Source organism: Leopardus geoffroyi, chromosome D2, assembly GCF_018350155.1.
Source record: "Leopardus geoffroyi isolate Oge1 chromosome D2, O.geoffroyi_Oge1_pat1.0, whole genome shotgun sequence".
NCBI classification, from domain to species: Eukaryota; Metazoa; Chordata; class Mammalia; order Carnivora; family Felidae; genus Leopardus; species Leopardus geoffroyi.
In genome coordinates, this window is record NC_059334.1 from 55,782,681 (window position 1) to 55,809,716 (window position 27,036).

Genomic DNA, 27,036 nt, shown 5'->3' on the forward strand with positions numbered 1-27,036 from the left:
TCTTTAAGAAATATTGCCCACTTTAGATCATGAAGATATTATCCTGTTTTTGCTTCTAAAAGTTTAATCGTTTTACCTTTCACATTTAGATTTAAAATCCAACCAGAATTGATTTTTATGTGTCTGTGAGGTAGAGGTTCAGGATTATTTTTTTCCCCATAAGTATATTCAGTTGACCCAGCACCATTTATGGAAAAGATCATCCCTTCCCCCACTGCATTACAAAGTCACCCTTTGTTATGAATCTGGTGACTGTATAAATGTGGGTTTATTTCTGGACTCTGTTCTGTTCTGTTAGTCTAATATGTATCCTTGCATTGATACCACACTGTCTTAATTACTAAAGCTTTGTCATAAATTTTGATATCCAGAAATCTAAGTTTTTCAGCTTTGTTTTTCTTCCTCAAGATTGCTTTGGCTATTCTTAGCCCTTTGTATTTCCATATAAATATTAGAATCAGTTTATTGCTTTCCAAAAACAAGACAAAACCTGCTAGTATTTTTATTAGGATGGATTGAATACATAGATCAATTTAATTAGAATTGACACCTTTATAATACTGATCTTTCCAATCCCACATACATGGTATATGTCCCCTCTCCCCCCTTTAATTTTCTTTGTATTAGTCAGTATTCTCCAGAGAAACAGAATCAATAGGATAGATAGATAGAGATATACATGATCTATAGATATAGATATATCATATATATGAGATAGATATAGATATAGGAGATTTATTTTTGGCTCATGGGATTATGGAAGCCGAGATATGCCACAATATGCCATCTGTAAGCTGGAGAGCCAGAAAAGCAAGTGCTATAATTCAGTTTGAGTGCAAAGGCCTGAGGACTGAGAGACTGCTGGTGTAAGTTCCAGAGTCTGAAGCCCTTGAGAACCGGGAGCTCCAATGTCTGAGAGCAGGAGAAGATGGATGTCCCAATTCAAAAAGAAAGAGAGAATTTGCCCTTCCTCCACCTTTTTGTTCTATTCAGGTCCTCAGAGGTTGGGATGATTTCTGCCCACATTGGTGAGGGCTGATTTTTACTCAGTCTATTGATTCAAGTGCAAATCTCTTCAGTAACACCCTCACAGACACACCCAGAGAAAGTGTTTTACATATGTGGGCATCCCTTAGTTCAGTCAAGTTCGCATGTAAAATTAACTATCACAATTTCCTTTTCCCAATTTGCACCATGATGGGGCTTAAGCATGCCTAGAATCAATCATAATATTCTAAATAGACCAAAATGATTAATTTCTCTTTGCACACAGATGGATGGTCTCTTTCTTACTTTAACAGGATGGCCTGTTTACTTCTTTAATGACAAGTTCCTAGAAGTGTAAGGTAGGCTCTATCCAAGGCCAAAGTGAGGATAGAAAAAAAGGGAAATCAAACCAATCTTACCAGTCTTGCAAATCTAAAATTCCCATGATAAAGCTGATCAGGACCTTGGGAAAAATAAACAATCTCTCAATTAGCATAAGAAATATAACATTCCAAGCAGTCAGAGTTGGTCTATCAGTGCAATCACTTCTCCATATAGAAACCTTTCTTAGAAACTGAATGGGGCGAATAAACTTAAACAAAAGAAAGAAAAAAGGAAAGGGAGGAAGGAAGGAAAGAAGGAGAGAGGGAGGGAGGGAGGAAGAAAAAAAACTGAACTGGGCTCAGAAGACTACTAAGTAAATCAGAGAAAACTGAATTGCATGGTCTTAAGGGCTGAAGTTGAGGTAGCCTTGGGGGTCACCTTTTCCTAATTGGCACCATGCACTTAAATTAACTTAGTCATGTCAGCAAAACCTGCTTGTTTTTGATCATGTTCTATCAACCATCAAACTTCTACTCTAAGTCTGCTTTTCTCCCTGATCTACAATCTATGATGCTATTCTCCTCTGAATGTGTCCTCATCATTTCAACATATTTTCACTACAATTTAACATCTTAAAATGTTGTTAGTGGTTGTGATGTCTTGAGGGTTGAGTTAAAGTAATTTTTATTCTTTTCTCTATATTCTTTAGTGTATTTTCAAAGTTTGCTGCACTGAGCATATCTACTACAATAATGTAAATAGCTGTACATAGGCCATAAACTCCACAGTGGGTCATTATTTTGCTTTAAGTAGTCAAGTGTCTTTTAAAGAAATTAAAAAGAAAGAAAAATATTCTTTCTGTTTACTCTGGTTTCTTTTTAAGAAGAAAAAATGATTTTTTATACTTATGTGAAAGTTTGTGAAATTATTTACCATGTGATTAAAGTAAGTAACAAAAATTATCTCTATTAACAGGATCCCTATTGCAAGAGCTGCAGTAGTTATTCACATATAAGAAAGAATTGGCTCGGGTCCATTGTCTTCCCTTTCTCTGCTCTTCTGCAACAATCTGAGGTAATAGAAAATGAGTATTTGCTAACTATTCTAAGTTTTTACCTTGGCTAGTAGAAACTTACTGTTATCTTTGAATTAGATTCTGTGATTACCAGGTTGGTAGGTCAAAGCAACCCTGTTTTTGAGTGCCCCTGGGGTGTTGGAGTATTTAAATATTCTAGCTGTCTCTAGAAAAGGAGACACCCACAAATTTATTTCTTATATGTTTAGAGTGTTTGATGATAGCTTTGCGCAGTGGCAGTATCGTAGCCAATGAGGTTTATCCGAGGCGCGATTATTGCTAATAGAGTGTTTGATGATAAAGAATAATACATCTAGGGGTGCCTGGGTGGCTCAGTCAGTTAAGCGTCTGACTCTTGGTTTCCACTCAGGTCATGATTCATGGATCATGGGATCAAGTCCCATGTCGGGCTCTGGGCTGACAGCATGGAGCCTGCTTGGGATTCCTTCCCTCTCTCTCTGCTCCTCCCCTGCTCATATGCACACATGTGCTTTCTCTCTCAAAATAAATAAATAAACAAACAAAAAAATAACACAGCTAGCCTTAGGTCTTGAAACAACATTAACACTTGCATATAATAGTTTTTTAGGATCAGATTCACAAATGTTCTTTGATTAATGATAAATGATTCATGGTGTTGCTTTGTGACTATGAGTTCTAGGAGTTTCAGCTCCTCAGCATTGCTTATTGATAATGGTGAGACTGATGATTAGCACCTGTCTCTGTGATATCCCCACAGGGCTCTCCTGTTGAGTTGTGTAGCACAAATATGCCTACATGACCGGAAAAATAGAAAAAACCCAGCCTAGACTCTCTTTGGGGCTTTGTTAGTTAGTTATAGAGCTATGCCATCCATAGAAGTTTCAGAAATGAATTTTGTACCTCAAGGAGCTCGCCGTCTATAGAAGAAAACTAATGCTATAGTGCTTTGATAGGGGCACAAGACAGATACTATGAGAACATACAGTAGGGAGTACCTTACTCTTACTGGTTTGGAGAAGTGGGGGTATTCACAGGGGCCAGGGGTGAACAAGAGGGGTATGAGAAGGAGAAGGAAAGGTAAGAAAAGTATTTACCAAAGAGATAACTTTTGAATCAAGTCCTTAAAGATGGTTGTCAAACAAAAGAGGGCATTTGACTCAGAAGGAACTATGTGTGTATTATTAGAATTGCATTCAGCCATTTGCCACAGAAAACCTAACAATGAGTGATATAAGGGGTCTATTTATCTCACCTAAAAAGAAATCTAGATGACAGTGCAGCAGCTCAAGAATATCACATATCATATCATATCATATCATATCATATCATGTGGCTGTCATCCTCATAAATGCAAATTATTCAGTGCTCCTCCAGCCTCGTATTCATGTTGCAGATGAGAGCAGGGTGAAGCAAGAAGGGGCAGTGCGCTTTCTCAGAAAACGCTGGCAGCCTTCTTACATTTATGTGACTTGGCCACTATGTGCCTGTCATATTGCCACCTGAAACTGTTGGTGAGAAAGGAGAAGAGAATAGACGTTAGGGAAGAGAGTAGAAATGCCTGCATAATATGTTATCACGAGGGATGTCATGAGGGAGCATGTTGCAAGTATCAGGACTGCAAAGAAAGAGCAATAGAGATTTAAGTTGTTGGGGTACAGGGCTTCCTACATCTGTAAATCTCCGAGTATCTCTCAGTCTCAGGCTGGACTCCAGGATAGAGATGTAGTTAAGAATGTGGGCTTCAAAAGTGGGCAGACCTCATTAGCTGTGTGAGTTTGCACGAATTACTCAAATTCTGTAAGCCTCAGTCTCCTTATCTGCAAAGTGGGAGATTAGAGGAGTATTTACTTCATTGAATGATATGATCTACATCAAGCACTTAGCATAGTGCCTTGCACATAGTAAGTGTTCAGTAACTATTAGCTATTACTATTAGTTATTATTATTGTAAATCAGCTCCTACCTCTGCACATGCGCACACACACACACACACACACACACACACACACACAAGATTCCTCCTCCTGTGGACCTGTGGGTTGTCTTTCCTGCTGCTGCATTTTTTCTTCTCTTTCTAGACCCAATATAAAATGTCCCCAGTGTAACATGGTCTTTTAGCATCTTCTCTGAGCCTGAATTAGATCTTCTAAGAACTTCTATCACTCTGTTAGGGCAACTTGCATCCTTGCTTCATCCCTTTTTTGCATCTGCCCTGTCCACATAGTGCATGTTAGACAGGGACCCAGGGTGTGGAGGGTGTGTGTGAATAGATCACCGTGGAGAACCTGATCATCCTTGTGCAGGTACATACTGGTAGAACCCACATGTGCGTACCCATGCAAGTCTGTTTCCTCCTCGGGAGAAGACTGGGACAAGCTGTACTGTATTTAACTGATGTGTATATTTGTCATGAAGAATCTATTATATTGATATATTCTTTCAGATTAGCGGAACATTTCAAGTAAATACTCCGCCAGTTTTGCTTGGGTATACTTGGAGTAAGACTCATGTGTCTCCTAAAGAAGATTATAATGGGCAGAATTTTAAAGAATCTACCTTCTTAAATATTTTTGCTACCATTGAACCTCAAATATCATATGTCACCTGTAATCCAGAACTAGACAAGGTAGGTTTTGCACTGAATTGTTTTTATAGGTACTATTAAAGAAGTATAAACTTGTTTTAAAAGCTAGTAATAATTTCAAAGTGGATAAAAATGAACATTGGTTCTTGGTATTTTCCTGTGGGAACAATATGGAATAATATTGAAATATTTTGAACTTGATTCTAGTTTTCAGATCAAACAGATGTTTTCAAGAGAGCACAGATTTTTAAAAAAAGTTGTCAGGCGATGTTTCCCAACCGAAGAGTCACAGCTACTGTCTTTAATGGTGAAGGGATACAGATCTTAGTAACAAGATATATCAAGGCATTAAACCCACCTCAGCAACTCCTGGATATATTTCTTCATGATTCTAATGCAACACTTGTAAGATATGTATTTTAGTAGCTTTATTGATATATAATTCACATTACATATCATTCATCCATCTAAGGTATACAGTTCAGTGGTATTTAGTGTATTCACAAAGTTGTGCAACCATCACCATAGTAAATTTTAGAACATTTTGTTACTCTATATTTATTTTAATTTGTTTATTTTTTATATTAACTTTGAGCATAACTTCCTTACTAAAATTGTTTTGTTTTCAAAAACAGTTTCCTGAGAGATAAACCATCTGTGTTACAGTATGTCCTCTTGAGCCCCAGATGGGAGAAAATATTTCTTCCTGATCTCCTTCATTTCTACCCCCTTGGACTAGAGAGTCACTGTTGCTACACCAGTTCATGTGACCACACTAGCTTTGTAGTGTTTCTACCAAACTTTGGAAAATGACACAGAAAAATTCCTTTGACTTCAGGCAAAATTAAGTTATGTGTCTGGGGGCGCCTGGGTGGCTCAGTCGGTTGAGCACCCAACTCTTGGTTTCAGCCCAGATCATGAGCTCACAGTTTTGTGAGTTCAAGGTCTGCCTCAGGCTCTGCACTGGCAGTGCAGAGCCTGCTTGGGATTCTCTCTCTTTCTGCTCCTTCCCTGCTCATGCTCTCTCTCTCTCTCTCTCTCTCTCTCTCTCTCTCAAAATAAATCAATAAACATTTTTTTAAAAGTTATGTTTCTAAAGGAGTTGTGTCCTACAAATGGCTTCTCAAAGGGTTGCTTCTCATTGTTAAGTGGGAATGAAGAAACTATGTTATATTTTTCTCTGTAAACTGCCATCATAACACCTCCTACCCCATCCTATGTGACTTTTCCTTTATGCATATCTATTTACCAGCTGACAAGAGAAACATACTCAAAATTGAATTTCATATAAAATGAAGATTTATTCACTATGGACTCAAAAACTCCTACCACTTTGAGAAAGGAAAATATGAAATCAGAGCTACAAGTCTTTGAGGCAAGAAAAATAAGCTTTGCTTAAAAGGCATCCACAAAAAATCACTTACACCTTTTGTTTATTCAGGTTTGATTGAGTCAGTTGGCTCACCTCAGAATATTTGTATTATTTTTCCACTATAAAGCTCCCTTAGCTGCACTCTAGGATGAAATAAAATATCCTAACTTAGGTTGCTTTTTGCTATGCTCTGCCTTTCCATCATGAGTTTCTTTCTGCCTATGTTTTCTGACACCCAAAGTCCAAAGAGATAATAATGCTCTAGATTTATATCAAAAACCATCTTTGCAGGTCTTTTGTTTGTTCGTTTTTTATCTTAGAGAGAGTGAGAGAGAAAGAGAGCAGGGGAAAGGGTCAGGGAGTGAGAGAAAGAGAGAGAGAGAAACAGAATCTTAAGCAGGCTCCGTGCTTAGTGTGGAGCCCAACGTGGAGCTTGATCCCATGACCATGATCAGGGATCATGACCTGAGCTGAAGTCAAGAGTCAGATGCTCAACCAACTGAGCTTCCCAGGTGCCCCAATCCTTTTTTGTTTTGTTTTGTTTTGTTTTTAAATATAACTCCTAGCAACTTTGCTTATGAAGGACTATGAATCATGAAGTCAAAAACATGACCAATGTAGGAGGTCATTGGTGCATAAATGATGGCTATTATAAATCAATGAAAATGTCAGTAAACTTTCTGTGTTACTCATTATTTATTTGTATCCCTTTCTACTTTCCTATTTTAGTCTGAGTCCTTGTCTCTAGCCCTGTAGGGGGAACAGTCCACAGTATAACTTCTGTTGTTTGAGAAAGCAAGCTGTACCAACATCTTCCTGCTCCAATAACTTGTAACAAGCTTGTATTAATAAAAATAATTCTAATAGATTTGGAACCTAAAAGCAAATCAGCTTTTGCTATTCTTCAATATATTTTTTAAAAATTTTTAACAGTTGTAATTTAAAGTATATAGATAATATATATAATGTTTAAATTTTCTAGAATTTATTACAGTGAAGTGTAGTGGTTAATGGGCATCCTCTGGAGTCAGGCTAACTTGGGCTTGTTCCCAGAGATTCCATACACTGTGTTAGCTGTGTGACCCTGGGCAAGTTATCCTAGCATGCTATGATTTTTTTTCCTCTTCTGTAAAACAAAAATAATAATAGTATGTACTTCATGGGCTTATGGGATACACTAAATGTGATGGTCATGCATGTAAAATACTATGCCCAGTGATGGGCATATAGTATGCACTTAATAAATGTTAGTTAATATTATTCTAGGACCTCATTGCTCGCTTTGTATCTTTGATTCCTGTTGTGCCCGATGTTCTGGATGAAAATGATGGTTTTGATATATGGATGACATCAGAGGTAACAAATTATGTTTTATAATTCAAATATATAGTATTTCTTACTTTTCTCTGAAATAGATTTTTAAAAATAGTATGCACATATGTAATACTTTGTTTTGTGAAATTTGACATCATTTGATAATTTAATACATCATAGGCAGCTCTATCATAATCCATAGAAATAATTCTCAAGATGGGGCTCCTGGGTGGCTCAGTCGGTTGAGTGTCCGACTTCAGCTCAGGTCACGATCTCGCAGTCCGTGAGTTCGAGCCCCACGTCAGGCTGTGGGCTGATGACTCAGAGCCCGGAGCCTGCTTCCGATTCTGTGTCTCCCTCTCTCTCTGCCCCTCCCCCGTTCATGCTCTGTCTCTCTCTGTCTCAAAAATAAATAAATGTTAAAAAAAAATTAAAAAAAAAAGAATTCTCAAGAGGAACAATCTATTCAACTTTATAAGTGGTAGCTCATGAATATTTTCATCCAATGGAAATTCCAGGAGTACAATATTATGACATCCTCCAGACAGAACTTGGCTTGTCACTATGGAGCTGGACAGACACTGAGTCTAGGGCAAAGACCACCCCTTCTCAGAAGCTTTCCCCAATCTCCCCACATCTCAATGAAGAGCATGCATAGCAATGCTCTTTCCTCAGCACTTGGATTAAAATTCTCTTTAAACTGGTCGCCAAATAGAATAGAGGCCCCATGCAATATTTGAGACATATTTATACTAAAAATTTATTTATACTAAGTGCAGATTTAATTGGTCATCCTATGTTTTCCACAAATCTGGCAACCCTAAGTAGAGCACTTTTTTCAGTGCTCTTATATTTAGTTGCTTATATACTGACTCTACACCCACACTCTGCACATATACATCCCAAGTTTAATCTCTTTGAATGAATAAGTAGACTTGATTATTATTTATTTTTATGTAAAGTCAGCAAGCATTCAACAAATATTTTTGATTGAAAATTACTAGTATGATAGGAGCCTTAGAGAGGGACACTTTCCATCTGGAGCCAATGGTCCTGGTACTTATCTAGAATGTTTTAGAAGTTAGAGTTGAGCTGAAATGGATTTAGGGGCACAGGGCTAACTTAGTAGGTCACTGTCTTTTGGTAAGTGAGAACAAGGGAGACACAAGCATGTGGTTCCAGTGATTCAGTAATTCAAATCTAGTAGAACTCAAAGAGGTCATTAACTGTAGACTCTTCTGAGACTCTCTCATCTAATCAAAATGTGTTCATGGGTATTATAATCCTGCAGAACATTGAAAGAGCCTCTAAAATAGCTAAAAAATAACCATAAAAATAACCATTCAGGCAAATACTAGTACTCTCGAGTCCCTCCCCACCCCCAACCACCAATCCAAACAATACCCATTACCGAGAGGTTATTACAAGTATGGGATTCCTCTTGGCTAATGTCTTCCCACTGACATGAACTCTTTGGCCATGGGATGCCCATGATATATGACTATTAGACTGTCACAGGACAAGTGTTATTTTCTCCTTCCTAACACACAGTCTGTGGAGAAAAACAAACCTTGGTTCAAATCCCACTTCAACCACTTAAGAGCTTTGGGACCTAAGATAGATCATTTAGCTTCCTTGGACCTCGACTTCCTCATCTGTGTCATACAGAGGTTTTGAAAGGATAACATATATGCAGGCATCTGGAACTCCGTATGTTAGTTACCTGTTCTCACCTGTTCTCTCCTCCTCTTATGAAATCCAGTCAGGGCAACCTCCTTGGCCTGACAATGAAGACCACTCATACTCTGCCCTTCACTCTTCTGTTCACACTTTTCTTTGAGAGGAGCCATGTTTCCATCCTCCCTAAACTCCATCCCTCACCACCATGTTCTGCCAGTGTGAACAGATGTGACCATATCAGTTATTAAAACACTGAAATGCTTTCATACAGAATGGTAAATAGTCACTTCCTGAGGTCCCACATCCCCCACCTCCCTGGCCACTACAGCCCTTTACAGAGGACTGTACTGAACTGGAAGGCATGCGTCCTGTCTAAATGTTGCAGCTGCTATTCAACAACAACAGACTTGCTGTATGAACATTTGGGCCCGTTTATGTTGTTAAATCTTCTGATTTTTTCAAGGGAAGCCGGAAATGCAGAGTTTTATATGAGCTCTCCCAATTTTAAAAAACATTCCAGGGCCAAACAAAAAACACACCTTTAGAGTAGAACTAGGTCATAGACCACCAGTCTGCCACCTCTGTCGTGCTTTTACTCTCTTGCAACAACTGTTTTCCTAGGCACCCTATATTTGACTACACCCAGCCCCAACTGTCCAGCTTTTTTAGTTGAAGATGTTTCAATCATCTCCCTGACTGGGCTTCAACTCCAATCTCTTCCTCTCGGTGACTTGAGAGCACTATATTGGTACATGACAGTGTATAGCTCCATTGACCAAAAGATCCTTTCCCCTAAAAACTCTATGGGATTTCCTATCACATGAGGTTTTCTTAGAATATCAGTCCATATGTCCCTGTTTGCCCAGGGCAGTTTAATATTTGTCCTTAACAGAAACGTTCTAGATTGGATGATAAACTGTTTGGTCACTTGCACAGTATCCACATTAATTGCCCCACAGTAGAGTGACCCCTATATTCCAAACTAGTGATCTCACCAGTGTTTTCAAAGGCAGAAGGTACCAGACCTTGCAGCTTTGCAGTCAGTCATCCCAGCGACCTGGCAAAAATATGTGTGTTTGAAGCTGGAGGGAGGAGAGGGGCCCCAAGTCTGTTGGATGCTTGCATTGCTTATCTTTCTCTTCCATTTTCTTCTGGCCTTGTTGCTTTTCTTTTGCCTTAGCGCTGCATCAGTTTGGCTATTGGGAATAAGGAAGAGCATGCCATACTGCTCTGTAATTTCTTTCTGTATTTTGGAAAGAAAGCTTTAGTCGTCCTGGGGACTTCAATGTTGGAAGTAAGTGCTGGTGTTAATATTTACATAGTGTAAACAAAACTAATCAACTTTCAGCTGTAAGTTTAAAAGACCTCAATCCCAATTTTCCTTCTTTTCACAAGCTAATTGGGGAATTTCATGGGCAACCAATGATTTAGTTAAGAGGATAATGTCGGTTCATCCAAATGACCACAGTGTAAAGAAAGGCTTTCCTTTCTTTTCTTTGTAAAACTGTACTACTAATAGTGCTACTTCATGGGGTTACTAAAATGTTAAATTACATAGTGACTGTGTGGCACTGAGAATAGCACCTTGGTCCATGGTGAAAACTCAATAGTCACCACTTGGTGGTGGTGGTGGTGGTCTAACAGTTATAGTGATGGTTGTAGGAGTTATTAACCATCACCACTACTATCATCTTTATAATTTTCTAATACTATATTTAAAGATCCTTAAGAAATACTTCTCCTTATTCTTCATTTCTCGTTTTTTAGTCATACAAGAAGTGGGCCTGCAATTTGAATTTACCTACTGACATTTTTACACCTTAATTATATACTCCTGCATTCATACCTCCAGAACACTATCTTCCTTTGGACTGTTTCTATTTCTACCACGAATATCTTGATGAGGGTCAAGATTTCCAGTCTCGTTTTAGACTTTGTGTTGTGATCACTTATTTCTCTATGTTTCCTTGGCATGGCTTATTATTTCTTTTAGCAGGCTAAAAGCTAGTGGTTAATTTCCCCCACGATCCCCCTGTGTAGGTTTAAGTGCCACTAGATGGCAGTAAACAGTCAACAGTATTTCAAAAAATATTTGCATTTATGCCTGCGAGTCAACACCATGGGTGGTAGGTACTTCGGCTGTGTGTTTCACCTCAGCTCTGTGGTTGAGGCAAAGCCTCCCCCTTCCTGAAAAGAAGCCAAGCACAGGGATAAAGAACAAGAGCTTTGGAGAGACCAGGCACAGTGTTAAGAATATGTGTTTGGGGGGTCAAAGAGCGGTTGAAAACCCAGCAATGCCATTTACTAACTGTATAGTCTCAGCCTTGTTTACTTACTTTTCTGAACCTCAGTTATCTTCCCCATAAATAGGACTATATGGTTACACTACACAAGCCCTTCAACCTCTGACTCTATCTGAAAGATGAGCATAATGATCACCCCTACCTCAAAGAATTTGGAGTGAATGCAAGTGAAAAATTTAGTGTGAATGCTGAGCATGGTGCCTGGTGCACATATTCCCATTAAGTGTTCAATAGTCTTTATTATTACCTGAAATTGTTATTCTTTGCTAATAAAACTTTGCACTTAAAAAGGTATGTTAAGAACAGAATAATAACATAATGACTACTTTTATTCCTCAGATGGTCCCCTGTATACTTTCTCTCTAGCCTCCAATGCCAGATCTAATGCTCAAAATTAACTTAATGACCTTTTAACTTCACTTGGCTTTTTCAGAGCCTTCGGCAAGTGTCCATTTCCTAAATTCAGTCCCCAAGTATATTCCACTCAAAGCAGGGCTGGCCTATATAGTGCTTTTGTGTGCATTAGACCAAAGTGTCCCTACCTTAAAACACTTCAGTGGCACCTTGGGTGGCTCAGTTGGATAAGCATCCTTCAGCTCGGGTCATGATCTTGTGGTTCGTGGGTTCAAGCCCCGCATCGGGCTCTGTGCTGACAGCTCAGAGCCTGCTTCAGATTCTGTCTCCCTCTCTCTCTGCCCCTCCCCCGCTCGCACTCTGTCTCTCAAAAAATGAATAAACATGTTAAGAAAAATTAAGAAAAAAACACTTCAGTGCTAGCTGTTGGGAAATTGTCAAAACATACTGATTTTTCTAGAGCAACATGTTTCATTGCTGTGAGGGTAAACCTTACAGGGCTGCACATGGCAGCACCAGCTCAAAAGTTCTCTCATTTGAATCCTCATGCTAGCCTGGGCCTGAGGAGTTCTAGAGCTTTAGCTTTTTTCCTTTTCAAAAAGACTTTGAAGACTCCCCCCAAAAACACTTGTAGAACTCAAAGATATCATATACTTACATTACAATTTCCACATACAAAAATGAGTTGAATCAACCACCTGCCAAAAATGACGTTAACCATCTTTTTCCTCACACAGGGGCAAGTAGCTTATGTATTAACTCAAGAAACTGATGAATATTTGCTTTGGAATCCATTAACTGGGCAATGTCATAAGCAGTTTGACCCATTTTGTCCCTTACAAAGTGTGGACTGTTTGTTTGATGATGGAAATGTAAGTATCTGGGGAAAGAAGTCTTATTTGGAGTTAATATCCTCAAGAGTCAGGCAGTTCTCCTCTACTCCGGCTCTACATTAGAACCATGTGGACTCTGAAGAAAATACAGATGTTCAAGTAGAATCCCTGGGTTATGGAGCCAGGGATTCTTCAAGCCCTACAGTTCCCCAGGTGATTCTGTAGTGCCTCCAAGGTTGAGAACCAGAGATCAATCGAATGTTCACATGCCCTTGGAATCTCTACCTCCTACCTCAGAACCTCCCTGGGCTTCTACCTTCGCTGGGTAGTAGGGCTGTAAACTTTTTCTCCATCCTAACCAGTAGGGCCTTTGTGCTCCCATGTGCCTATACCGATTTTATGTTAATGTTTTAATAGGTCTGGTTTAATATTCAACAAAATAATACACCAATGGCTGTACATTTTGACTATTCAAAAGAAAGTTTCTGGAAACAGTTGCTTCCAAAAGATTTCCAAGGGACAAACGCACAAAGCATACAGGTAAAACTAAATTCTTCTCAGGTGTGTCTGTATGAAAGTTACCATCGGTTCTAATCTTTACCAGTTGTGCCAGCTCTCATTATGTTTATATAGCTGATTGCAGACTGAGTGATTTGGCAATGCTAATAAAATCTAGTTTTCTCTGCCTTCCAGCCTGAGTTTGGGCTACTCCTATCATACTCCTCTACTTGCAGAAAAGAAGAATTGAAAAGAAGGCATCATCTTCAAAGTGAATGTAGATTTTAAAGGGAAAAAATGTAAATGTTTATTCTAAAACTGAAAATATAATGTCAAGATGGTGTCGTAAGTTTACCTTGACCTAACCCTCTGCTCCACATCCATGGTAATGATAAAATATAAAGATTGAAAAAGAAAAGGTTTACCTGGGCTCCAAACCATGACAATGATCTCATGGATAGAAACAGGACAGAAATACTAGCAATGAGTAGGGCTGAATGAAGGACGGCAACAAGGTCTAAAAACGGTTCATGAAATCCAGGGAACCGGGCCAGCCTCACTTTTCGAAGCTAGGGATTGGGACGGGTCCCCCTGCGTCACTACTCTCAAAAGAAGATGGAGAAGAAAAGCTGCAGACCCAGTGCCAGGAGAACCGAGGCAGGGGTGGAAGCACAGACCTGAGGTCAAGAACGACAGAATTACCAGGGGGCTCAGCCAGTGGATCTGTGGTGCACGCAGCCGTCCCTTTGTGAAGGACCCCAAATTCCACTTCAGTGGCTGTTTCTGGATCGAGGCCCCCGGCATGGCAAGGTGCAGGCAATTACAAAATCCATAAACTAAGAGCTATGAGCCAAGAGGAAATGAAAGTTAAAAGAAGATAGTGGTGGGGCACCTGGGTGGCGCAGTCGGTTAGGCGTCCGACTTTAGCCAGGTCACGATCTTGTGGTCCGTGAGTTCGAGCCCCGCGTCGGGCTCTGGGCTGATGGCTCAGAGCCTGGAGCCTGTTTCCGATTCTGTGTCTCCCTCTCTCTCTCTGACCCTCCCCCGTTCATGCTCTGTCTCTCTCTGTCCCAAAAATAAATAAACGTTGAAAAAAAAAAAAAAAGAAGATAGTGGAAAATATAGGCAGAAAACAATTCTATATAGTAGAAAAATAGGCAGAAAACAATTCATAGAAGCAGAAACTTGAATGCTCAATCTCACAATCAGGAAAATACAATTTAAAACAACAAAGCACCTCTTTACATGGTTAAGATTGGCAAAAAAAAAAATTTAAGTGTGATCATACCAAGTGCTGGCAAAGAGGAGAAGTGGTGGGAGGGTAAATTGCTGTAAGTGCTCTGGAAAGCAGTGTGACGAGATCTGATAAAGCTGAAGATGCTCAACCTTTGATCCACCAGTTCATCTTCTCAGCATATATCCTAGAGGAGCATGCACAGGAAGACAGCCGAGTACAACAGTGTTCTTTATAGAATTGCTTGAAATAGGAAAAAAAAAAAAAAAGACGAGAAAAGAATTCATCAACCAGAAAAAGAATACATGAGTTGTGAAGTACTCATAGTATGATTTCTTCTACGTAACAGAAGAAAAAAAAGTATGAACCAACTTACACTAGTTCTCAACTTGACTGTACATCCATTACATCAGAGTCGCTGAGGGTGGGACATACACACCCATGTTATTTAAAGCTCCCCGGGTGATTCCAATGTGCAACTGAGGTTGAGAGTCATTGATCTAGAGCTATGCGTATCAACAGGAATGAATATAAAACAAAGTAATGTCAAGCAAAATGAAAAATATATGAAATGACACATAATACAAAATCACTTATATGAAGTTTGAAAATGATGTGCTGTTTATGTATATATAGACACATATTGATGGTGTAAAAGCATTCCTAGAAATGATACATACCAAATTTAGGTTAAAGGTGGCCTTTGGAGAGACGAAAAAAAGGAATGAGGTCAGGGAGCAACATACAAAGTACTTCAAGTCTGTAATGTTTTACTTCTTTTTAAAAAATCTAAAACAAATATGCAAGAATGCAAAGGTGAGATGTAGCTAAGTGGTAGGTATGATGGGTGGATTTTCATTACCTTGTTCTCTATGCTCATCTATATATTTGAGCCATTTCACAAAATCAGAAGGAATGCATGGAAGTTACAGAGAGGGGATCATACAGTACCAAACTCTACAAAGAATGTCTCTTCCTTTCAACATCTCTTTCCCACTCTAAGAAATAAACACTGTTAGTAGTTACTTGTGCATCCTTCTAAACATTCTCCGTGTGATGCAAGCATGCGTATATATGTATACATATTTCCTGTTGTAAAGTCATTTTAAAGAAGGGGAAGTGTAGTCATCTCTCTAGAGCAAACAACATTTTTAGCATCCACAGGCCATGCCTTGATTTTCCCATCCCAAAGTTGCAACTGATGTATTGCCACCTCCTGCAGCAAGGTGACATATTTAGAGATGAGGGTTTTTTTGTTTACTGTTAATCATTCTATTAGGGCTTCAGTGAAATGTTGCTTGTGTGCCTGCGCTATGTAAGGCATCAGTACCACAAGGAAAACATGTGTCTCAGTATTGCCAGGACTTGTGTTCTCAAGGAAGAAAGAGAAGGGAGCAGGCAATTGCAGGACAGAGTGGTAAATGCGATCACAGAAGAAATGAGTGTGCTTTTGGGAGCGTGCAGCAGAGGGCCTGAGGGGAAGGACAGCTCTTGGGGCTTCCTGGGTAAAAAGCAGTGACCAGCAGAGTGAGGAAGGTGAGCAGGAGCTGGCCTGGAGGAATGTCAGAGTAGAGAATAGTCCCGGCAGAGGAGAGGACACAGCAGGCATGACGACCAGCAGGTGCAGGCAGGTGTCTGTCGAGGAGCTAAAAGGCCAGCTTGGCTGTGGCCAGGGAGTGAGCAAGACAAGCTCAGGGGTGAGCAAAGTCCTGGTAAGGACATGGGCGCCTGTCCTCAGGACAGTCAGAAGCTAACATCACTAAGGCAAGGGCTGCCGTGATCAAAATTGTAGTTTTTAAAAGCCACTCTGCCCAAGTATGGAAACAAAACCTTTTGTCATGTCGAATCTATAAATATAAAACCCAGTATTGCATTTGACTTGTATCTCTATTCTTTCTTGTAGATTAATGGCCCTTAATCTTCTGTCTTGCAACACACATCCCAAAATAAACCACTATCTGTGGTGAACACTTGTTTTTTGTCACAATTGTGAACACAAATTTGAGTGTGTAAGATGAGCATGTGAGTACTCAGAGATGAAGTTAACAGGGAGATCCTCTTGAAGTTTTAAAAGATATGAATTCCCTGAAAGAAAGGGCCTTTGCCAAAGAAAGCAAGTGGACTAACACCTCATAAACTTATCGAGTTAACATTAACCCAGGCCTCTTTTTCAGGCCTGAAGGTGGCCTAACTAATCCACTAGTTACCTGATGGAGGGAGGGGCCGGGGAGGTGAGTGGGGGCCTTGGAGGGTTACACAGTGGTTGGTGGCAGCAATAAAGGCATTCAGTTTACCTGTGCTGTCTGGGACAGCTGGTGGCCCTGCAACATGACATTGGAGTTCATAGTTTCCTTTTTCCAGTGTCTCCCCTCTCCTGGAGGAATCTGTTGTGGGGAAACTCCCTGTGCCTGGGACTGTTGTCTAATCTATCCATGGTGGCATCAGAACCCTGGCAGATTGCTGGGCCTTGCCCTGTGAGTTTCTAATTCAGCGGGTACCACATGGGGGCTGAGAATTTGTATCTCTAACAAGTTCCCAGGTGTGAGGTTGTTGGTCCAGGGGCCACACTTCTGGAACCACTGGCTTAGATCATCACCTGACAGACTGAATCTTCTCAATCACTCTTGAAATATTCTAGCTCCTAGAGGTCTGAAAACTGTTGCCCTCTTATTGCACAAGCCTCCTTCCGCCCATGTCCCTATCTCTACAGCTACCTCTATTTCTCAGTTCAGGAATGCTCAAAATAAAAATGCCCAAGCCCAGCCCCTCTGTCTTGTCCATGTAAGCCCTGCAGGGAGGGACATGCACACAAAGATCTGGCTCCTGCCAGCTGGAAGAAAAGGATATTCAACCAAAGAAGGAAGATAACAAACCATGTTAAAAGAGTAGTAGGGTGCCTGATTTGGTTCAGTCGGTTGCGCGTCTGACTCTTGGTTTGGCTCAGGTCATGATCCCAGGGTCATGGGATTGAGTCCTGTGTGGAGCTCTGCACTGAGTGTGGAGCCTGCTTGGGATTCTGTCTCTCTTTCTCTCTCTCTGTGCCTCTGCCCCTCTCTCCTGCTCATGCCCTCTCTCTCTCTCTCTCTCTCTCTCTCTTTCAAAAATTTTTTCAAAAAATGAAAGAGTAGTAGTAATAATACCTGATTTTATTGAACGATATGTGCCAGGATTTGCATATATTACTTTATATCAAAATCTTCACAAGACCCTAGGGAAGTAAGTACTATTATTGTCCCTCTCTTAAAGATGTGGTATCGGAGACTCAGAGAAGTTAAGTGACTTCACCAAGGCCACAGTTAATAAGTGGACGAGACTAGTGCAGGTGCCAAAGATTTTCTGGTGTAACCAATAAGCATGTCAAATGTTTGTTTGAATAAATGAATGTGGCCAGCAGACCTGTCTTACCCAGGAAAAATACCTTGTAAATCCACTCCTCATCCCGCGCTCTGGTGAAGTAATACTAAAATCAAAGGAAACACCGTGATCTGTGTTTTACCTTTGTGCTTCTGTGGTGGAGTGCTTTTGCCACATGAAAGTGGTTTGGGTTCCCCTCATTATAATTAGCACTCCAGGGGTGACTGTGATGTCAAAGTGGTCTCCCTAGAATCTTTTATAACTTTCAGTTGTCTATATGTTTCAGCCTGAGGAAATAATTTATTGTGAGACTAATAAAAGCATGATAGAAGATCTAAAGAACAGGTATGACCTTTATTTATATATTACGATTACTACGTTTTCTCCCTAATCTCTTGCTCCTTTCAGTTCTCCAACCCAGGCTCTCAAAATACCTCTTAGATTCAGCAATAGAAGCAAGAGATGGAGGTTATGGTAGTGTCTTCCACTGAGTCATTGACTTTTGGTCCGTGCATCAAAAAGCAGTCCCTCTGCCATTCCAGGGCACTCCTTACAAAAGACCATCTAAGTTAAAAAGTGGTTGCCTCTGGAAAATATTGTAGGGCTACTGCTGGGAAGTTCTCAACACAGACACCTGTTGAAGTTATGGTAACAATAATGCAGTAACTAATACTTCTTGAAAGGAAATGAAGGTAAATGGCCCACCACTTGGAGTATGGAAAAAACATCCAAGTTGGGTGGTAGAAACATCAATGTTGTCCCTCATCGGCACTCCCCCCTTCCCCAAACACACACACACACACACACACACACACACACACACACACACGTCCCAAGGAGTTGTTCAGTCAAGCTGAACAAGTTTGTCAAAGTCACAAACTTTACAGCAGGGCTTGCTCCTACTCCAAATGTGTCAGAAGCTTCTAGATCTTACTGTCTCCAGTGACTCATGCTGACATAGCAGGCTGCCATATAAGCCCCTACCAACTAATCAAAACAAAACATAACAAATAATATTGCCACTCCCTTCTCTCACTAGTACACAACTCCCACCTCTTATTTCGTTCCTTCTTCCCCAGTTCTTAACAAAAAAAGGAAGCAATGCAGTAGAGAAATGATTCCAACTTCTGGTTTTCATCAGAATCACTTCTAGAACTATTTTAAAAAATAGATGCCAGGACCCCAGACCAGACCTGTTGAATCAATACCTGAAGGTGAAATATGTTGATAAAGCCCTACAAGTAGTTCTGATGCTTAGCCGCTTCTGGGACTCTGCAAACTCCAAAACTACTCAGTCACACTACAGACTCAGCCGGGAGGAAATTCCCAGTGGCTTTTTGTTTTTAAGCACACAGTGATTCTGTGTAAAGATGAGGCTTCTCAAGGGGGCCCCGTCAACCAACGTACACTGTCCCTGGAATAATCTACCAGCAGGCACTGTTCTAGGGGCTGAATACAAAGGCACAAATCTCTGCCATTATGGAGTGTACATTCTAGCGGGGGAAATTGATCATCATACTTATCAGTCTGTGCCTTATTTCCTTCCAACCATGCTTGCTGTATTAACTAATCTAATAAATCCATCCCTGCTGACATCACCCAGACCAGATATCTGAACTTTCATAAATGCAGTTTCTTGGAAACACAATATTTTATGACAGAGGAGGGCCCTGGAGAATGGGGATGTCAGTCCAGTGATCAGACAGTAGACATTGTCACATCACACCCAGTAGGCAGCTGTCTACACACAGGTAACCAGAAAAGAGATGTGCCTTTGAGATCCAACTATTGGCTCTCCTGGGAAGCTTCTTGCTTTCCCAAGCCAAGCAAGTGCCTGCTTCTCCCCAACTTGATTAATGTGAATGATGGTAGATATCCTTAGCCATGAAGGTCTGGTTCATCCTAAATAAAATTAAAAAAAATATTCTTGCACTTGAATAAAGTGACAACACTCTTATCATGTTTATTACATGAATTGTAATTTGTCATAAAATAACCTTTGCATTTTTACTTTAGGATTGAGAGGACTCTGAAATGTAAAATGATGGAATGGCGACCTAAACAGCCAACACGCTGGAATCGACAATGTACTTACATTTTGCAAAAAATCCTTCCTAAGCTAGAACTTGGCACTGGAAGCTTTGTTTTATCTGAAGAAGAGGGTGAATTTGAAAGACTACTCCAATTTTATTGGGTATGTGTATGATTTAGTGCATTAATGACATTTGTTGTATCTATGTTGTTAATTGCTAAGGAATAGTAATCTTAAATATCCCTGAAATGCTTTTTTATCTTGATCCTAGACAACAGATGATAAGGCATTAAAATACATTTATTTGTAGAGTAAACAATTTCAAATAGACTGAACAACTATTACCATGACCACACTGCATGACATTTTCTTGATATGTTTTATTTTATATAGCCACAAAGTTTGGAAAAAGAAATGAACAAAAGAAAGTCACCTGTAAATAAGAAATTGAAAAATGATCTCTGGATGGTAGTAATAGACTAGATTCTCTGTCCTTGGTTCTGGGCAAGAGGACTCCAGGCAAGCTTTGATACCTTTCACATGCAAAATACTCCCAAATTTCTGTATCCAGCCTGGTCTTCTTTCCTGGCCTCCTTTCTTATATATTTCCCAACACATTTGTCATCATCTTCGTTGGTTAAAAGGTATCTCAAACTCAACAAGTTTATAAACAGACATGGTGGGCATTCGGTATATTGTTTTTCCCCTACCTACCACCAGCTCTTGACATCCTGTCACTGACTCTGCCCTGTGAATTGATCCAATGGGTTTTTGAAAGCCCCAGCCTCCCAAGAATGAGATTCTTTCCCCCTACCATCTCGTAGACGAGACATTTTCTAGGGAAAACCTCTGAGAGAAGAAAAGAAGGAATCTGTCTGGAGTTAAGTACTTAAGCTGTCAAAGAGGGATCTGTGGGTGCTATTTATTCATGAATAGGGAGGAAGTTGCTTTTATTTGCATTAAAAAAACAGAATTAGTGGTAAACAGAGAGGCAAAGCAATATAAACCAAGGTTAATATAAGCCAAGGTTTAAAACGTGTACTTTCTTTGTAAAATTGTCTACTTAGTAACACATAATCATAACCCTGAGCTTAATCTTGTGGTTTGGATTCAAACCTTGGTTCAACCATTTATCACTAGTTTTGACCAAGTTACCTAACTCCTTTATACTTTCCACCCCACTGGGCAAGATAAACAGGGATAAAAATAGTTAATCTGGTTTGTGGTTCTGGTGAGGATTAAATGAGCTGCTACTTACCACAGCACCCAGCACTTAGCAAGTGTTCAGCAGATGTTTATTATTATTTGTATTACATGTGACAGGCCTTGTGTTAGGCACTGGGGTTATGACAGTAAACAAGACAGATACAATCTTGTGCATTCACGGAAACTACAGGCTAATGAGACAGACCAGAAAACATGTAATTGCAGTCTAGTTTACGAAGTAAGTTAGGGAAGGACAGCATCCTATTGCAACCACATGGGAAGAACACATGAACAGATTTAAGGATCAAGAAAAGCCTCCTGAAGTAAGCAATCTAAGACTTGAAAGAGGTTTCTGATTGTTATCTGCATCTTATTAAATAGATAATTTTACATAGGACCATGTACCATAATCCTTTAATCCTGTCACACAGTTGTCACTTAATAAATATAAATTGAATCAGTGTTAAATAAATTCTTCCATAATGCTCACTTAAATACCTCATTTGTAGGACCAAGTAATATTCCCATTGGCAGTTTGCTATTCTAGAAAGGGTGCACGTATTTGGAGTGTTAAGTGTGAGGGCTGTGGTATCTGGCTTTGTTCCTCTCTCTCTGGAAAGTGGGAATTATAGTAGAACCTACCTCATAAGGTTATTTGAGGATTAAGTATGTATGTGAAGCATTTAGTACTGTTCCTGGAACACAGTTGATGAAGTTTTGGGGGTGATAGTGGGGTCTGTGGGGTCCAGAGGCAACGGCCAAGAAAGAATTCTTGAAGATGTCTTTGGTGCAAAAAGGTTATTTTTTAAAGCATGGGGACAGGACCGGTGGGCAGAAAGAGCTGCCCCAGGAACAGGAGGAGAGACTGGTTATATACTCTGGAGTGGGGGAGGTAGAGTCCAGGGGAAGTTTCCAGTGAGATTTTCATATGCTAAAGAAGACTCACGAGATACTGGAGGCCTAGCTATTGTCAAGCTAAGGTTGTTTTTCCCTCTAGCAAACATTAACATTAAGATAGCAGGGAGTTCCTGGAGAAACATTTTACTCTGCCAGCCTCAAGTGTTTGTCAATGGGCTGCAGGTTATAAGGAAATATAATTCTATCTACCATTTTCTTCTGCCTTTGTTTCCCACATCAATTGTAAGCACCTAGAAAATAACATTACTTTGTGACTACCATTTTTTGAGGCTTCTGTAATATTTTTGCATACAGTAATTCCTGATTGCCTACATGCCTGTAGCATGGGTTTACATGTTATTCTGTCTTTTGTCTAGGTCACAGGATTTCCTATCCAGATGCCATACACTGATGTGCAGTCAATTATTGACGCTGTGTATCAAACTGGAATTCACTCTTCTGAATTTCCCCAGACAGAATTTGCTCTAGCTGTATACATTCACCCATACCCAAACAACGTATTATCTGTGTGGGTCTATTTGGCTTCCTTAGCTCGACATGAGTGAAAAGAAGGAAAAAGGAAAAAAAAAATATATAGGCTATGGGCCCCTCGCCCAAAGCAATCAAGACTTTTCTGGTACTTTAGATTTTGCTACTTATCTTCAAATCCAGCCAAATGTGAGCCCGATTTTTGGTTCTCTTATAGAGTTAGGCACCATGGAGACCCACTCCCTGAACTTTTGAGAATGAGTCTAGATGACCTCCCGACCTCTTCAAGGAAAACACTTCAGTCAGTCTGGTGGCCTTCGGTCACTGTCTACAGTGGGTCTTATCATGGGAAAGAAGCAATTCTGGCCCCTACCTTTTAAGCCAGTATTACTCAAATCGTAGGCCTCACACCAGCTCAACTGAATCACCTGGAGAGCATTGTTGAAAATGCAAATTCCCACATCCCCCTAAGACCTACTGAATGGGAACCTTTGGGAGTGGAGCTCCAGAACCCACATTATTTTAAACAAGCTCCCTAGATCATTCTGATGACCTGTTAAGAGTGAAAAACCCGCCTTATAGAATGTTGTCATTACCAAAGTGAGGCTGGTACTTTTGATGCGGGTTCTGATGCAATTCCAGGTAGAACATACTCAAGTACAAACTCCAGGTCATTGCCTCTCCAAAGATTATTTCACTGGTTAAGAGTAAAAGAAAAATCTGCCAGGTGGGGCTGAGGGCTGAGGTCAGCTTCTGGGGCCTCCTAAATGTTTTCACTTGGCATGCTACTGACTTGAAGTTCTTTCAGCTCCTAGTATTTGGAAGGGCTTCCCAAGAAACTCTAACATGCTTTCCCGATTCTGTGAGAAAGGGAGAAAATGGTCTTACCAAATCTCAGGGCTCCTTTTCTCCTCAGTGAGGAGCCTGCCATTCTGCCTCTGGCACTTTTCTGCTGCTTTCCTTGCCCAGCAGTGACTCCAAGGAGGCCTGTCTAGATCCTAGGAGCCTTGAGAGAGAGTGGACAGGGATCTAAGTCAGAAGGGCTGTATTTTCTTCTATTTGGTTGCTCTGTGCTTCACTGAGAAAAGTATTTATACAGTTTACTTAAATGTTGCATAATTACTTACTCTAAAAAAAAAACCAAAGGTACAGATTTCCAAAGGTTGATGAAAGCTTTTTTTTGTATGAGGTAAAAACAGGAGAATGAAAATTCACCTCTCCCACAAGCTGGAGTTTCTTGGGTCACTCTCACAAGCAGAGATCCCCCCAAATACATCCCCAGGGAATCCTCAATCTGAATTCTGTCCTGCAATGCACCTGCATGGGCTGATGCCAGAGAAGACCTCATTTATGTGCAGTGATGTTAGTCTTGGACGAAACTTGTGACTACCTAAGTAAAATAGTAGAGATGTGGGTGAAGAGAATGCTTTTTCTCCAAGGTTAAAACCTAAGTGTGTGTATCACCTATCCCCTAGCTGATCAGAATTTTTGTTCTTATTTGAATGTTCTATGAAGTTTTGTTATTAGCAAGTCAACCATATTGATTGGGTTAGCAGTAAATGATGTCTATGGAAAGACAATGTTGACAAAAAAAATACTGAACTCACGCAGTTCATTTCTGTGGCACCTTCAATATTTACATAACTATTTTGTTAGTCATTTATGGTTTTCAAACTGATAGGCCACTTAAGAGTTAGGTAGAAAGTGTTCATAGGCAAGCATAGAGAACCCTTCTGTATCATATGTTTTTTTTTTTTTTTGCAGGTGTATGGATTTCTCAACTAAAATTTTTTCCCTAAAATTTTGAAACTGTGTAATGAACCATTTTTTCATTTGTCTATTTTAAAAACGTGTGATTTTATTTTTAAATTTTTATTTTAATTCCAGTTAGTTAACATACAGTACTTTATTATTAGTTTCAGGTGTACAATATAGTGATTCAACCCTTCCATATATCACCTGTTGCTCATCATGTCAAGTGCAGTCCTTAATCCCTATCACCTATTTAACCCGTTCCTGCACCCACCTCCCTTCTGCTAACCATCAGTTTGTTCACTATAGTTAAGAACCTGTTTCTTGGTTCGTCTCTCTCTCTCTCTCTCTCTCACTGTCTCCGCATTGCTCATTTGTTTTGTTTCTTCAATTCCACATATGAGTGAAATCATATGATATTTGTCTTTGTCTGACGGGCCTATTCCACTCGGCAATATACTGTCTAGCTCCATCCGTATAGTTGCAAAGGGCAAGATTTCATTCTTTTTTTATGGCTGAATAATAAATATTCCATTGCATATATATACCATATCTTCTTTATCCATTCATCAATCAATGGAAACTTGAGCTGCTCTCGTATCATGCCCATTATAAGTAATGCTGCTATAAACATCAGGGTGCATGTATCCCTTTGAATTTGTATTTTTGTATTCTTTGGGTAAATACCCAATAGTGTGGTTGCTGGATTGTAGGGTAGTTTTTTGTTTTTAAATATTTATTTATTTTTGAGAGGGTGGGAACAAAGAGGGAGACACAGAATCTGGAGCAGGCTCCAGGCTCTGAGCTGTCAGCCCAGAGCCCAACAAGGGACTCAAAACCACAAACTGCAAAATCATGACCTGACCCAAAGTTGGAGGTTTAACCAACTGAGCCACCCAGGCTCCCTGGGTAGTTCTATTTTTAACTTAAAAATACATGATTTTATTTTTTTATATTAAAAAAAATTTTTAATGTTTATTTTTGAGAGAGACAGAGAGAGAGAGAGAGACAGTGTGAGTGGAGGAGGGGCAGGGAGAGAGGAAGACACAGAATCTGAAGCAGGCTCCAGGCTCTGAGCTGTCAGCACAGAGCCCGATGAGGGGCTCGAACTCACAAACTGCAAGATCATGACTTGAGCGGAAGTCGGACACTTAACTGACTGAGCCGCCCAGGTGCCCTCAAAATACGTGATTTTAAATGTAACATAATTTTAAAGTTCTTTAAATCATTCCACAAATAATAATGGAGCCTCCATTATGTACCAGATACTTCAGTATGTGCTTGAGTACAGCAGTGAAAAGACAAAGTTCCTGCCCCTGTGAAGGTTACATTCTTACAAGGAAACAGACCATAAGCAAATAAACAGTAAGTAAGTTAGATAATTTCAGTGTGTACTGAGTGCTATAAAGAAAGCAAGCAGGATGGCCTGATGGAGAAGGACTTCGGTGGGGACGGAGGGTATAAGTAGAGTAGTCAAGGGAGTCCTCTCTAAAGAGACAATGTTACAGCCAAGATTTAGAAGATGATTTATCGACTAGAATTTCATTTGGTTGCATGGAACAGAAACCTAACCGCAGCCTCGTAACCAAATAGGGATTACTTTTTCACAGAACTGCCAAGCCCAAAGGAGGAAGTCCAAGTCCATGCAGTGACTCTGTAATGTCACAGGTGTACTAGTCTTCATCCATCTTTTCGGCATCTCTAAGGAGGCTTCTGTCCACTAGCTCAGTGGCTCTCAAACTTGCTTAAGACCCACCTGAACAGTAGTTGACAAAGATAGCTGGGCCCTACCCTCAGAATTTCTGATTCAGTGGGTTGGGGCCTGGTAATTTGTCATTATAACAAGTTTCCCAGGTGATGCTGAGACTGCTGATCTGAGGACCACACCTTGAGAACCTTTGCTTTAGCCTCACAACCATTTCCATGGCAAAAAAACGCAGAAAGAGAAGGGAAAGTTAAAGGATGCAGCTGGTGTAGCTCTTTTAAAATGCTTCCCACAAAGGGGCGCCTGGGTGGCGCAGTCGGTTAAGTGTCCGACTTCAGCCAGGTCACAATCTCACACTCTGTGAGTTCGAGCCCTGTGTCGGGCTCTGGGCTGATGGTTCAAGAGCCTGGAGCCTGTTTCCAATTCTGTGTCTCCCTCTCTCTCTGCCCCTCCCCCGTTCATGCTCTGTCTCTCTCTGTCCTAAAAATAAACAAACGTTGAAAAAAAATTTTTTTTTAAATAAAATAAAATGCTTCCCAGGAGGCCATGCCTAGTAACTTCCACTTATATCCCAGTGACCAGAATTGTATCACTCCTAGTGATACAGTGGAAGCTGGGAGGTCAAATATTTTAAATGAGATATTGCTGTCCCAATAAAATCAGTGTCCTGTTGGTGAGGAGGAAGGGGAGGGTGGCTTATTGGGTAGGCATTTGTGGAAAGGAAGCCAGTCATGCAAAACCTATATCAAAAGTATATCAGGCAAAAAAAAAAAAAAAAAAAAAGAAAGAAAAAGCATATCAGGCAGAGGAAACTGCAATTGCAAAGTCCTTGTGTCCAGAAAGAGACTTACATAGGGAGGGGACAGTAGAGGCACATAATGTTGGAGAGGTGGTCAAAGATCAGATCACAGAAGTCATGGTAAGGAATTTATACTGTATTTGAAGTACAATAGCAAATCATCAAAAGGTGTTAAGTAACTGAATAAAATATTTTTCTCTTTTATATTTGAGATTATTTCAAAAGTTATTTTTACAGATATTCATTACAAGTGCATAAATGT

General features: G+C 40.1%; 1 protein-coding gene and 1 pseudogene across 6 annotated transcripts in view; both read left to right on the forward strand.

The window, feature by feature from the left end:
* Positions 1-22,656, forward strand: part of CC2D2B (coiled-coil and C2 domain containing 2B) — a 93,538-nt gene extending 70,882 nt beyond the window's left edge. For 5 of the 6 annotated variants that reach the window (XM_045438353.1, XM_045438356.1, XM_045438355.1 and 2 more), the window contains 10 exons: positions 2,287-2,385; positions 4,812-4,994; positions 5,160-5,357; positions 7,591-7,680; positions 10,499-10,612; positions 12,713-12,847; positions 13,226-13,348; positions 18,181-18,239; positions 19,911-20,088; positions 22,407-22,656. In XM_045438353.1, the coding sequence (XP_045294309.1) occupies positions 2,287-2,385; positions 4,812-4,994; positions 5,160-5,357; positions 7,591-7,680; positions 10,499-10,612; positions 12,713-12,847; positions 13,226-13,348; positions 18,181-18,239; positions 19,911-20,088; positions 22,407-22,595 (1,368 nt within the window). In that variant the 3' untranslated portion in view covers positions 22,596-22,656. Of the gene's footprint in view, positions 1-2,286; positions 2,386-4,811; positions 4,995-5,159; positions 5,358-7,590; positions 7,681-10,498; positions 10,613-12,712; positions 12,848-13,225; positions 13,349-18,180; positions 18,240-18,302; positions 18,369-19,910; positions 20,089-22,406 lie in introns of those variants that run through there. The other variant, XM_045438357.1, reaches the window with a different exon arrangement.
* On the forward strand, positions 2,609-2,790 carry LOC123577625 (annotated as a pseudogene).
* Positions 22,657-27,036: the final 4,380 nt, after the last annotated feature.